Raw genomic sequence first — 15229 nt, 5'->3', positions numbered from 1 at the left:
GTAAACCTAATAGTTGCATTTTCAGAAAATTAAAAAAAATGCGAAGTTTTAATGAAAAGTTGATGACTTAAATCGAAAATTTAAGGCCAACAGTCACTAGATCTTAAGTTTTTCTTTTAAATGCAATAAACCTCGTCAAGTTTGGTACAGTGGCTGCCGAGAAAAACGAATTCTCCTCTTACGTGTATTTAGGTAGGAGCACTCGAGCTAAAGCTTCCGCATAAAGTGTTTATACTTCTGGCTAAGGTTCGTTGCCATTACCTGCGCTTTTCCTCCGTCTAACTTGATGATGCCCTTCGCGAAGCCGATTCCACGGTAGAATAGCAGGTTTTGGTCGTTCTGGGGAGTGGCTTCCATGTATTGGCGTAGCCAATGGGGGGGGGGGAGGGTTCGAATCCCGCTCCCTCCACTGAAATTTTCTGACGAAGCCCACCCCCCCTTCTCCCCTTTCCCAGAACAGAAAGTTTCAGTAGGTGGATTTAGTGTTCCCCTAGACCGTGTTGCGGTCTGATTGATTAGATTATGGTGATACGGACTTGTTGCTTAAGAAGCGTCTCCCCGCAGGCTGGCTGTACCCGGTTTGGAGGCAAACCGGATGTGACGTAAGCCAGAGGCGTACTCCCTGCCCCCAGATAGGTACTTGTACGCCTAGGGAAGGACGCTGCTAGGTGCTGCTGCTAAATCCCTGTGGTGTGTGCCGGCCACATGCGGCCACTGCCGGCTCACGTAGGTTCGTTCGCGTGGTCTTGTTACGCCTCGCTGGATCGTGTTCAGTCATGCCGTCCTTGCGCGGCGTCATTGTCGGTGAGTCAGGTTAAATTCTTAAATAGGTCGCGCCTGCACCTAATTGAGTCTATGAAAGCCTGCACATTCAGTTTTGTGGGCTACAATGCAGTGCGGCTGGCGTGAGCTGTCTCCACGATGCGCTTCGAGCGTGTCGATTTCGCCGTTCTTTATGTTGGCGGAAACGACCTTGAAAGCAACATGGATCCACAAGAAATATGCGACAACATCAAGGTAAGTCTACTGAAATCACAAAATTTGAAACAATAAGCGCTAATAGTTGTGTTGTCTTTTAAATTTTAGGCCTTGATTGTTCAACGAGACGGCCCCCGTCGTGCTGGTTTTCAAGGAGCTCCCTCGCTGCGTAGAACATGCTGATGCGGAACAGAAAATGCAAAATCGTCGCTTGCTCAACCGCAAATTGACGGCTACGCTGAAGCGCATGCCGTGTCTGCGGAATTTGAATCCCGAGGTATGGACCCCTTTTTTCCAGCGGCATGCCGTTACATACCGTCAGGAACACGCTTGGCTTATTTCTGACTCGGTAAAAAATGTTTCACTTTTTCTTTCTCGCTGCTCGCTGCGGAAGAAATGCGGACCGTTTTTCGTAGTTGTGTCTCCATTACAGGGTGGCATTACTGCGGTGAACAAAGCAAGTGTTGCCGTACATACTGTGCGCATTTCACCCTTTGTTGGGCGGTCGGAAAATATTGGTCCTACTTTTCAGGGCAACTTCGCTACTCTGTAGCGGTGAAGTGTAATTTCTACCATTGAACATTCCTGTGTAGATATGTTTCTGAATCACGTTAAGCACATGTTTTCGTCCATTTCTTTGTCAAACAACGTGATAGAGCGATTGCGCAGATTGTTTACTTCCCGTTCTACAATGTTTATTTTATTCTATCGCCTTCCTTCAAACCACCACAGCGGCAAATGGACTCTTTTTATCGAAATTCCGTGTTTTCATATAAGCTGAATTTTGGTGCGGTTAGGTGTCTAAATTTCTCGTGCCCACAGCTACCAAAACAGGTGATCAAATTATTAGCATCGCGAACAAATCGCATTCCTACATATGCGAGCTGCTACATACGAGCCCTCAAGAATTTTCAAGAAGCATCTTTTTTTCTAAGAACCCTTGTGATATCGGAAAGCCCTGATTGAGGATTCTCATACAAAGCATGCTCAGTAAGTATAATGAAAACGTGCACAAACAATGTATACTGTACTGGGTACTCTGGCTGCTTCTAATCACATTACAGGTGACCACGAGTAGGTAGAAACGGGCCTTGAGGCTGTATAGTGGGATGTAATATTCCCACTTTTCGCTATTACAGAAGCGTAGTCAGCTTTGAGATTTTACGTTATGTGAAAAATACTTCATAAAAAAAACAGCACTTGTAATGTCTCGGACACAAAGCGGCCTGTTCTCTGCTTGCGTCTATGAAAGGGTTAAGATGCACACACTATTCAAAGGTCGCATTAAGGAAGAAATGAGCGGCACCGTACTGCCTTCATTTCTTCAAACCCTTCAACAAAGCTTGAACAAGAAATGCACGCGAGGGTGTCACTACAGACAGCTGCGGCAACACTGACGCATGCGCGAGAATATAAAAATGAGGTGCAGCTGTGCGGTGCACGCTGCCGTGAAGTTCGAATTACAGTTTCCCCCTTGCGAGACTACCGGAAAGGATATATTGCATCCATCGGTGTAAATATATTTTCTTGTTTTCAGCCAACATACACATCCCCGTTAAATCAAATAGATCACTGTAGATGGTGGCCACAAGCATATTACAAGAACTGTGAATTGGAAGCTGTTAGCTGCCTGTGGCACAAAGTCATGCAAGGGTACATGTAGTCTTTGTGTGCACATTGACTTCATGTTTTACTAATTTGACTGGCTCCTATTGCACTCTGGCTGAATAGCAATAACACACAGGCCACTTTACGTTCGAACTACTTGAAAGTTTGCGAAAGCTGAAGGTACATTCATAAAAGTTCATAAGTCCATGGCATTAGTGAAAAAATATCTAAACCTTTTCTGGTACAGCTGTGCGTTGTCAGAAGTGGCTCAATGTATTGCAGTGATTGAACAGGCACATATTGGCTGTACCACTTGGATTTCAGCCTGCATGCGTTGGCTGGACAAAAAATTCTACCATATTTTACCTCCAAACTTTTGCTCACGAGTGGAATGCGCTGTTTCTGTTGTAAATAGATGTGGCTTGCACACAAGGTATGTGCATGCTAAGTGTCTTGGTAAAGAAAAGTAAAGGTATGTTGCATGAACAGAAGGTCCTGCAGCCACATAACCTGACCTTTGATCTTCATTATGCTCGCAGATTGAAGGGATGGAACTAAGTGCGTGTCTTTTAAATGCTTGATTTCAGCCAGTTAAATTTGCCAACACGGGGATTCAAACCACTGGTGTCCATCTGCTGTTGGGCTGAACTCTCAATTTAGTGAGAATACTAACCACTGCGTTCATTGGTGCTGACAGATATCAAGTCAGTTGTAGCTTGGAATTACTGTATTACGTCACCAAAATGCTAGAGAACCACTTGAGATCCTTCGATGTCAGCATCCTCATAATCAGTGGGCACCCCATAAGAAAAATAGGTCAATTTTGGATTGTATCCTTGCAAGTGTGAGAAGGCTAGGCCACAGAAACTCGCGTTTCTGATTTGTGCACTATTCAGCCACGTTAAAATGTGGGGAGCCTAGACACCTAAAAGACGAGGAGCAAGCAAATTGAATGCAGCTACCAAGCAAAAAATGTGGAAGCGTAAGCTGTTGATTTTTTTACTCCAAAGGCACGTTCACACTGAAGACGGAGCGGCTAAACCGGGCAAAGCTCTTGGCCAGGCGGATAAAAGCAGGAGTTAAACGAGGCGGCAAGCCCGATCGCTCGCGGACCACTTGTTTTTCCCGCCCGCCAGAGCTGTCCGCTTTGCCGCAGCCAATCAGAACACCAGACGACGGTGGCGTGTGTGCGATAAGGATGGACGACCGGTGCCACAAGACGGCGACAAGTGCGCCACAAAAACGTTTGGTGCTCCGCCTCGGCGGTGCGGGCAGCCAGGCAAGCCGTCCAGTATACAGGGTGTTACAGCTAATTTGTGCTGAGGCTTTAAAAGAGAAAGACGGAAAGAAACTAGGCCTGCAGTACTCAAATGCAATCAATTCAGTAAACTACCCTTTTGAGCAACTTTAATACTCACAGCTCATTCAGAAACATCTGCTTTATTTTATGAAGATAGCTGTTGTGGTTATTTTTTCAGGACAAAAGAAAGTGCACAAGATTGAAAAAAGTACCATGCAACTATGCACTTTTGAGCAGTGACGAACAAATGAACAATGCGGCATGCAGACAGGATGTAAAAAATATGCAGATCCGACACACTGAAAATTATGTAAGCAGCTTTCTTTGCTGCTTCTGTTCATTGATGGCATTTGGCAGTGATATGTTAAGTGTTACCTTGCATGCACCACTTGTGTTTGTAGTACAGAGCTCACAGGCAGACGTGCACTCCAATGCTCAAGGTGGTGTTGTGCACCATCCATATCCTGTGAGAGTAGTGGCACTGTCATTCCCTTGCATGGCGCATCGCATAGCGGGTGACGTAGAAAAATCCGTTTATTGAATCCTTAGGAGAAATAGTTGCTGCCACGTCCTGTGCCCGACAGAGCAGCGCCTGCTGGCCACCCAGGCTTCTGTCATGCAGCATGGCCTCCCAGTGTTGCAGTGTAGGGACATTGAAGTTTTGATGCTGGACCACCAGTTGCATACTGTCGTTTTGACGCCGTGGTGCTGTATTGCAGCTTTGCATCTGCACATCCTGTGTCAATTGCTGGCATGGACACACTTGCCGTGTTTATTTTTTCAGAAATAGCATAAACATGCCATACCACACCTTGAACTATCATTATAATATTTTTAGTTTGCCACCACAACTGTCACCATGTCTAGTTGTAGTGTTTTTCTTTTAAAGAGACTATACGAAGGATGCTTTCTGATGGCATCTTTACCTTCTCGTATGATCATTCAGCGAGCACAAAGTGCTGCAGCTTCTGCAATGCTTTTGCCTATTCCTTCCAGGCACACTACTATCAATGTATCATTAGCGCTGAAATAGAATACCGCCCGTTGCTCAAAGCAGCTTCAATATAGATTCCAATCGGAAGAATAGGCAGACTTGTGGCAGTATATGACTTTCTATAGCCATAAAAGGCAAGCTAGCATAGTGGGGCATCTCAATGCTTGTAAAAGCATTCAACTGCATGTATCTCCAAATAACTAAGCTCAAGCAGACACTGTCAAAATTCGTGCTTGTCACGGTGATTGGTGCGGGAACTTGAAGGTGTCGCTTTTCCTTCATTTTTGTGTGTCTCATGTTTTTGCCAAGGCTCTTGCCACAGCAAAGTTGCACTTGTGATATTTTAGAAGGGTAATTTACTAATCACCTAGGCGATGTCATTTCCTTCATTTGGTTGCACTTTGTGCATCAGTGCAATAAATAGGTCAAACGGCTTAATACGAAATGTTGCCAGGCCATTTTGGCACAACACTTGTGGATAGCATTTTGGTGTGGCTTGGGCGAGACTGAAAGAGAGAAATTGACACATACAAGCACAAAGGCCAGGCATTGTTCCCTTGTGGCCTGCACAACCACTAGAATAGCAGCTAGTCTTATCAATTCATACTGAGTATCACAAAGTGTAACGTTGCAAGAACTGTAGCTTGGTTGATGAGACAAGGCACTTACAGCTGTAGCTGAAACATGTGTGATCAACATGTACAAGGTTACAATACTCTACACCCTTTTTGTATTTAAGTTAACTTTGCCCACAATCTGATTACAGCTTTCCAGAGTTCCTTGGAAAATCCTCCCATGCACCTACCATGTGGCGTGCAAGATGGCAGCAGCAGCTGTGGGAACAGTTGAAGAGGCGAAGAAAGGTCCACTTTATAATAGGTTGTATGTAAATAAAACTGATTGAACTCAACCGATTCGGCTTCCACTTTTGTCAAGACAATTGTCAGCAAAGCAATGGAGCAATTTCAATGGGCGATACTAATAAATAGTGCACAGAAATTCTTGGAAGCCCCGTCAGCTTTCTTGCTGTTAACGGGCTGTGTTAGTGAGGTGGTTTAGGCAGGGAATGCCAATTCACGAGGGATGGTCATGGCCACCATGTTCAATGTATGTGCAGCATTAATCAGTTCTCTAGACCGAGTGCACTAATGTCATGGCAGGCCAGCACTTTGTCACATGATACATTTTCGAACCTCGCATGCTTTCTTTGGGGCTGAGAAAATTAATGAAGCATGAAACTAAAATCGGCATGTTGCAGTTTTCAATTAACCATCACTGCATTTGTCCATTCTTGAAACAAATTTTATTGTACCAAATGCATACAGAATGAATTTGTGGAATATCCAAAGTACATTTTGCTTGTTTTGGTCAAGCAGCTGGCAGAACAAAACCACAAAGTTCCAAAGCAGAAAGGTAACACTTCTTTTGAAGTACACAATTGGCGAAACAGTGTTGCTAACACACGAGTGCAAAACTTGCCGCCGATTAAAAAAAGGGAGCTGCTACACACCACTTGGTTCCTTGACCATTCATTTTTTTCTTTTGTGGCTGATTTTTAAAAATCCTTGCTATAGCAAATGCAAGGACATCAGAAAATCAACGCACAACAGATATTGGTGCTATGGTGTAAAGTAATGAAGATATAATTTTGCATGCACATTATTTAGTCTGAAATAGAGGGATACAGCACAAACATTACTCTTCAATCCCAATAAAAAATATGGAACTCGTGGGCTACACGAGGGCTACGGATAAATCTTGAGGGCCTCGGCTTCTGTAATGTGCAGCTATACTTAAGTACACAAGCATTTTTGGATTCTGCCTCTACCTGGGTGCAGCTTTGTGACCTGGAATGAAAAGCCACAGCCATCGAGCTGCTGCAGTGGCGACATCACAGTAAAAGGTAATAGCGAAAAATTAAAACAATAATATGGCCATGCAACTTGCACATCAGATAGGTCACCTGAAGCTTCTATTTCCAATTTTTCTGGTGTTGCATAGAAGGACAAAAATTTTGAAAAGTGATAGTGCACGATTTTCATACATTGACAATTATGCATATCTAGCTTTTTTTTTTAACCATGCAGATATTTAGCAAAAAGTTTTGAGCACGGAGAGCCCGGCGTTTTTGCAAAGGAGTTTCTAGGTGAGGTGGACACACTTTGCTGCTAATGCGAGTTTCAGAAAATTAATTTTGAAAAATTCAGTATTCAGTCACTTTTTTATTAGTAACTTGGCGGCAGCCTTCTAAATAGCATATTTGGAGGCAGTTGCATGTGAACGCACACCCTTTCTTTTTCTAAATCTCGAAAATTGCACTTATTCTGAAATATTGATTATCGCGCTCAATTGAGTACAATCAAAACTTGGTGCATCCTCCTCCACATCAGGCGGCAGTGCCCTGTCAAGAAGTGTGGGACAAAGCTTAAATGATAGCCTGACATGGCACACTGACGCACATGCTTGCCAGGCAAAGTGTGTCGTATCAGCAGCTACAATGACTGGCCAAGATGTTTCCATCTGATGAGATAGCGGGACCTTCTTTTCTGCGGTCCCAGCACACTCGGTTCCAATATTGCCTCGATTTACCAGTAAAATTCAATGATGAATATCTTGAATTAGGTGAAACTTTCAAGACTTGTAAGAAATGAGAGTGCATTAAAATGTGACTGCCTCCAAATTTGTGGAGTTCCAAAATAGAGGAATTCCTCTGCAAGAATGCCACATTTGCCGCGCTCATAACTTTAAAACAAGAAAATCTGTATGGTAATAAAAGACACCCTGTACGTAACAGTGTGCATTGGAGCATTTCATGCAACCAATATTCAAGCACCTTCTGTCTACAAAGAATTCATAAAGCAAATTTATGCATTAAGACTGGAATCAGTTACGAGCACTGGAAATGCAAACACTGTTACGAACCCTGGTCACATGCCAGGCATTGTGTTGCTGCTCTCTGCGTAGGGCCTATGAATAAAAACCACCTTCAACATCGTACAGTAAGCTACCAATTGCTATGTGTAGGAAGACTTACAGTTCTTCAAATGCAATTATGACCTAGACATGCTAAAGCTTTTCTAATAGTGTACTTTTAGTGAACAAGTACCCCAAACTTGAACAACTCTGAAGCTATAATGCCATTATTATCTGAAAGATGCACTACACATTTTTTTCACGCAGTAAGGAAACATTCATAATCGACAATGCCACCATAGACATGAGAGTCATATAATATTGCACTGCGTGCAGCAAGGATAGCACAATCTCGCACAAAAGATTAGTCTCTCCCGCAGCCTTTGAGGCCCCCTTTATTATGTCTCGCTTATGATGCCGTGACATGGTACGAAACCATGATGACGTAACTTATGATCATGAGTTACTCTTGAATGAAAGCTTGTGCACATATGCATGTTCCTGCATCGTAATTCTGGAGTGCACTTACAGTAAGGACACTGTGAAAAGAAGAAAAGGCCAACAGCAAGAACCAGGCAGCGCAGTGCTATTTGCACCTTCTCGGCTGTTGTCGGTTTAAGTCACCTTCACAGCAGCAGAGTCGTGTTATGCGGCGAAGCATATTTAGCATCATGCAGTGAAGCATATCTGAAGTTAAAGGGGACACTGTCACGGGGCCCCTGCTGGTGCTTATGGTTACCCGACACTATCAGCTTAAGTACTCGTACTGTGACCTCTTCGTGCATTTGGACAACACCAATCGCCATGTGAAAACCTCTGTTCACTGCTAATCTCGCTAAGAGCCTAAATTGTTTCCAAACTACAAATTTCACCAAGTGGCAAACTTGGCAATGCTTCTGGAACCTCATTCTCAAGTACTTTAATACTACCAGGATGCTTCAACGTCAAACTGGATTGAAAACCTGGGATGAGATTGCGCAAGCTTCTAGCTTTCTGACTGTTTGCTTCACCTTCTACATCAGTGAGTAGGCAGTGTTCAATAGGCGCTCCCGCTTCACCAAGCAGACGACCGCTGACGAAAGCACGGTGAAGGCGAATAATGAGAGCGCAAGCAAACATTCAGAATGCAAGATCTCGCCCTTTGATTTAGAGAAAGGAAGGATAATTTCAACACCAAGGAACCCAAGTATGCGTTCAACAACAAAAGCTTCTGAACGGGCCACTTCCACATCAGCACTGCGGAAAGACTGATTAGCTTATCACCCAGCAGAAATTTTCACTCGTGGCAGAAATTTTCACTGCCACAATCGCAGGTTCAAAGATATTTGCATGATGACATTTTGGGCCAAAAAGAAGATCCGTTTGAGTGATGGTGTAAGCGTGGTGCCCACTGTTGGCTCGGCTTGTGAAGAGCGACCTGCTGATACCAGACACTCTAAGCAGCTCTTTTCGATGTCTGAATCGATGGTGACATGCACTAGGTGTGACTGCTCTTTGAACATGTTGAGCTGTTGTCCTTGCTTCATGAAACATTAAGTAACTACAGTTATGACATTGTCAAACAAAAGTGTTGTATTAGAGAATTTTGTTAACCACGAAGCATAATATCCCTGTACATTATTTGCTGTGCAGTAAACTATTTTGCACCTCTGGTTGGTGAAAAAAAATGGATTTTTGCAATACCAGTAGTATTCATATTCGAAAAATATTTGCTTCGCACTTAGGTTTCATTATTCAAATTAGCTTTGAAATTGAAAAATTCATATTTCCACACCCATAGTTTTGCTCAAATACCTGGAGCATAAGTCATTTGAGGACGTAACTTCAGGATTAGCAACAGTATGCCACCAAAGAGTCAACACAGTTCAAATTTTTTTACATTCTTTTACAATGGTTTCCTAATGTACATTCATTGAAACTATCTTAAGCCTCAATAATTGACTAAACTAAACTTTGATAACAGCTGCATGCTTGGATCGAACGGTGCATGTTCCGGCCACTCTAGGGTAGCAGTTTAGGGGAAAAATATCCGTTACTTAGGAATTCCACTTGGTGACCTTGTGCAGAGAAACCCCGGCTGGACCTTACCATCTGAATCTGCTGCACAATGGCTATCACTGGCTTTTTTGGTGTTCTCGATGGCATCCACTTGCTTGAGAAGCTCGACCTCAATGACGTCTGACCACTGGCAGCACTTATTTCTGTTTATCACAGATGAAAATTGCCTATGAGCTCTTATTTCGCCCAAAATACAGACTTTTGCCACATTTAAGAAAGTGGCACTCTCCAAGTCAGTGTGGTCAGCATGCCTGGCATGCACTTTCATCTCCTGCGTCAGAGTGAGTTACTATCCCAGATTAATGTGCTACAGAGATGACAGAGAGGTTGGCGAAGAAGTTGTACCCAGACAGATAGAATGATAATATTTATGTCTATTGCAATTCAAAGCCATCTATTAGAGCACCTTGCACCACCAGAGAAATCCTAATGGCTTCCTTTTCTTTCATCTCATAATGTGGGCGGTAACACCCCATTAAATGATCCCCAAGATGGTTTTTGTCAACCCTGAGGAAATCTCTCACAGAAAACTTGTAGACAGTCTTAATAAGTGTTGTCAGATTACTTTTCAATGTGTTCTTTATCATCACTGTGGTGGTCGTAATTTCAATTCATGTGCAGCACTCACACAGTGCGCACTCCTTGCAGACATCTGTAACTAGTGGCAGTTCACCAGCATATTTGAAGGGAGGAAAAAAGAGCATGGCCACACCAACCACACCACAGCATGTGTATGCATCAGATGACATTGTGGAACCTAATTCTATGTCAGCAGGAAATGCACCACACAGGCCAGTCATAACATCAGTTAGACTAGTTCTTGCGCACGCTCAAGGACACTGAGCTTGAACGACGCCATGAATGCTCTGTCTTTTCAGTGCTATTAGAACTGTTCTTGTATTTTCTGTGTATACGAAGTCGATTATAAATATCTTGTGCATTTTGCAACGTGGCCTTAGATATCCAAGCACTGAAACGCAGCCACATTATCAGAGTGAGCAGCATTCACTTGCATATCGTGAGTTGCCAGAATTAATTGAAGATATTGTGCTGCGACTATCATTACTGCGTCATGAAGCAACCAGAAATGACAGTACCATGCTTCACAATGCGACTTTCATTTCTCCCCTGGTGCGCTTGTACTTCTCTGGTCCCCTTTCCACTGTGTAGGGCTCCCAGAAAAGCTTTTCTCAGGACAGGGGACCATACTGTGCGCTCAACCAGGTGGCACCCATCACCACAACATTGCCCCAATCAGTCTCACCTTGTCACTTCTCGTCCTGTCCAGTGACGTCCTTCACATTTCAAGGATGAAGGTTTAGCACTGTGTTTCCGATGACTCTCTTTAGAGCTCTGGGACAGCGCTTTCGCTGCCAGGGGTAATGCTACAGAACAGCGATTCCACTGACCCCAAGCAGGTACGCCATGTTTGAAGAGACAGATAAAACCTTGTGCAGGCTGTCCGGCATGCATATACATCTTTTTCTGCGCCTCTTTCTAAGCAACAATACTTTCACTGGTGAACAGGAAGGCAGCCTTTGTTTCTTTTTTTCATTATCGTTTCTCAGTTTTACAAGGCCATAAAGAAAAATAAAGAAAACAGGAAAGATTGCAAACCAGCCCTGCAATTTTCCTGAATTATTGGAAACGAATATGTGCGAACAGAGGATGCCAAATGAAATGAACAGCCAGGTGCAACAACAAGTGACATCATTCAGGTGGTGCAGGCGGTTTGGCGGGCCCATAAAATGCCTTAACGAGATTTATTTGAGCGTGAACATGGTGAGAAGGTTGCTTCTGCCTTGCAGTGGTGTAAAGACTGCTGCATGTCTGGAGGTTAAAATGCTCATCATTCTATCATACATGGAAGTATTCCGACTATTTAGTAGAGTCATGGGAAAGCCACTCAAGCCTACATTAGCAAAATGTGTAGTACTGATTACAGCGAACACACTCCCTCCATATTCATGCAACCGAATGCAAACATACTGAAACCTGAGGTGTACCTGACGAGCGTACCTGCCAACAGCCCATAGGACAGGAAAGGCAAATCCCTGTGCACGCATAGTGAATTCGTCACTGCTGTGCATGCTCATTTCGGCAAACTGGCATAACAGATGAATTGCGAGTGCAATATGTGACTGTAAAGCACATGGCGCATCTTTGTCACCATAGCTTGAGCTTGGTGAGAATCAAGTGGTTTGATAAATGTACAACAGAGTCAGCAATGGTGGGACAGTTCTTAGAAACTTCACAGCATGCCCGTCTGCCTCTACAATGTAAAAAAAAATGGCTTTGATCCAAGAGCCAGATCTTTTTGACTGGGCAACATTCATGCACCAGCTTTGTCAGTTTTTTGATGCTCCCACTACTTGTGCTGAGGTCGCGAGAAAAGCCCGGAGAGAGTATAAAATTCGAGAATCATGTACCTCTTACATTGTGGATGTCCTTGCACTGTGCTAACGCATGAACACCACCACGTCTCAAAATGATCGAATGCGACATATTAAAGGCACAAACACTGTTACCTTATACGTCCTTGGTATGCAGAACCCCAGCACCTCCACCACTTCTAAGGAACCGCTTTATTCTTGCCGAGCTAGAGCTATGGCGAGGAAGAAGCGACACACACTACGTACGGATGAGAAAGATGAAGGAAAGTCACATTGCGCTCACAATATCGCTAACATGGTAGTTTCCCAAAGGAAGCGGTCACACCACTGCATATAAAGTGTATGCACAGGGATTCTCATATGTCTTCCCTGTCCAAGGGACTGGTGGCAAGCACCACAGAGCAGCACTGGTCAGGTGCATTCCAATTAAATTCTTAAGAATTGAGAAAAGGCCGATTCAACACAAAGCAATGATCTGACACCCTTGCCAACAAACCTGTTGCACTGGCATTAAGTTTCAGATATTTGCGGCCACACATAGGTAAACCAATGGGCAAGGTTCTGACTGGTGTTGTAGTGAGTACTGCTCCAGGAGGACACATGTAACCGGCAAACAGAGGCCTCAGGAGAGCATTAGAATATAATCAAGGAGGCGGCAGGGTACCCAAGGGGCAGCGGAGGGATGAAAACTGGAAGCAGGGCGGTCCTAAACTGGAAGCAGGTTATGTTGCTCCAACTCACGGACCACCCTGACTCCAGCCTTGTCCGCGAAAGCGGACAGCTGATCTTAAAATGCGTCAGAAAATTCGGAAAGTACGACTTACACACAGCCTACAGACATCATAGATATACTACTAGCACGCGCAGGCCTCTGCGAGCCCCAACCCATGGACCAGTCCGCGTTCTAGCTCTGGTGTCCCCGTTATCGATTTGGTGTTCTGGAGACGCCGCCAATAATATGAAATAGTGACACGTTGTTACTAGTAAAAAACACGATTTAAGCCGCTAACGCTACGTTCAGCACTGCCGCGCCCAACAACTTCTACAACGCCTGTGAGAGCTTCACCAAGCAATGGTTGTTCTTGGCAATACTAAGAACTTGTGAATTTTGTGTACCGCTCATGCTTAACTTTGTAGTGCACTGTGGCTTAGTGAAGCACTACGATTGCGTGTAGCATACGTACACATCTTACCTGATAGACGGTGAACAGGGTGTTGTACAAATATCCGCTGAAGAAGAAAAGACTACACCTTCACATGTGTTAAAACACATGCCAAACTTGAAAAAACAGACGTACAATGAACCTACACACGTTAAAATAGCAAAAGCATCACTTAAAAGGCGAAAACTATTGAAAACTTTGCAAGCGCCATGGCAAGCGCAAATCCGCCATTGCTGCTGATATTGATGTTGATCAGGCTGTCCCCTTGCGATCGAGTCGGCATGCGCGTGGAAGCGCGTTTCCTTATTCTATGGAAGCGCAATTGGCGCAATGTAGCCAAAATAAATAAAGAAAACTGCATCAACTCCAAATACACACACGCAAAAGAAAATCGTCGGGATTCTCTATAACGACGTTTCCAACCCCTTGACCGATATTTCATACAGCTCGTTGCATTAATTAAAATACCTGCAGTGCATTGTTTTCATAACGCGCTAAAAAAATTCTGCGCTTAAGCTTACCCGCACAAACACACGGTGCAAATTCGTAGAACGCCACCAGTGCAGCCCCCCACCCCCCAAGAATATATATGACTAGTCAATAATAATAGCATACAATTATAACGTGAGCGTGGGCGCAATCAATGGAGAACTCAATTTTATTTGTTATAGAAAATCAAATGCAATGCAGTAAACAATGGATAGAATTAAGCATATAGCTTCCTGGAGTCTAAAAAAAATCTGCCTTGAAACTTGACGTCGTGATGCGGCAAATTGTGAGTATATGATTGAAAATAACTGCTATAGTGTGTTTGTGTATGAGTAAGCTTCTCAAAAGGAGTTTCAAGTGTTTCCATGGTATGGTAAGCTTATATCTTGATTCCTCAAGTTTTTTTTTATTCATATAGGTCAATTATGTTTAAAAAGCGAATTGGAAATCCCAATGGTTTTGTTTTTTACCGGGGGAACACAGAGTTGAGCCACTGTTTTGAAACAAACTTTTATTTAAAGTAGTTACAAGTAACACCGACACCCTCGCTCATGACAAAACAACTTTCACTCACTGTGTCCAAACACTTGGTTCAAGTTGCATGTAATGCTTCATCTCCAAGCTTTGCGTGGTTTCTTAAAGGCATTGTGAAATCTACACGGTGTTTTTATTTTACACCTCCTCATCTCATAGCACAAGATCTGAAATGCGTGAACAAGAAGAATCAGGCCAGTACATATTCACAGAAATGAACTCTTCACAGTGCAGTTGACAAGTGCAAAAATTACAGCAGAAACTGCCAGTCACATGATATGAGCAAAGCATAACTGTTCTTTTTGCGGGAAAGCCTCAGTCCCATGCCGACATTAACCCATATGGTGGTCATCACTGGCAATGTTTGAAAGATTTTCATAAAATAGAGACTGAATGTCTGGAGTATTTATCATAAGGGAAGTAGAAACTCGCACGTCTTCTAAACAGCCCTTTGCAGTGCTAAATGTATGCTGGCTATTGATAGTAATAAATAGTATGACTGTTACAACTGTTAAACAAGACAAAAGCTCACAGGAATATGAAGGCTTGAAGTGATAAACAGTGTTTGGAGGGAGAATGTAGCTGGAGTGAACCTTTTGACAAAGATTTGTCTTCGTCAGTGCCGCAATTAAGTTCGGCACAGCAATCTTCTACGCTCACTTTCCCACACCCTCAATGTAGGATGAAGAGGAGAATAAGATAGTGCGTAGAATGAAGTGAAGTGTAGAAAAGAAATGGGGAGACAGTGAAAGAGAAGGTAGGAGCACTGTTGTAGATTATTCTTCCAAGGTTACTCTTC

General features: G+C 43.5%; 1 protein-coding gene across 2 annotated transcripts; it reads left to right on the top strand.

The window, feature by feature from the left end:
- The first annotated feature begins 684 nt into the window (after nt 1–684).
- On the top strand, nt 685–5790 carry LOC142583437 (uncharacterized). Of its 2 annotated transcripts, XM_075693903.1 has the most exons (4): nt 686–804; nt 896–1017; nt 1087–1255; nt 5647–5790. In XM_075693903.1, the coding sequence occupies exons 1-3, from the start codon at nt 706–708 to the stop codon at nt 1091–1093; spliced, it is 228 nt and encodes a 75-aa protein (XP_075550018.1). In that variant the 5' UTR covers nt 686–705; the 3' UTR covers nt 1094–1255; nt 5647–5790. The 2 variants fall into 2 exon arrangements, with proteins under 2 accessions (XP_075550017.1, XP_075550018.1); XM_075693902.1 differs by lacking the exon at nt 1087–1255 and having other exon boundaries at nt 685–804.
- Nucleotides 5791–15229: the final 9439 nt, after the last annotated feature.

The sequence above is a fragment of the Dermacentor variabilis genome, chromosome 5 (assembly GCF_050947875.1).
Source record: "Dermacentor variabilis isolate Ectoservices chromosome 5, ASM5094787v1, whole genome shotgun sequence".
Lineage (NCBI taxonomy): Eukaryota > Metazoa > Arthropoda > Arachnida > Ixodida > Ixodidae > Dermacentor > Dermacentor variabilis.
Note: the sequence above shows the minus strand (reverse complement) of the source record. Positions and strands in the feature narration are given on the sequence as shown.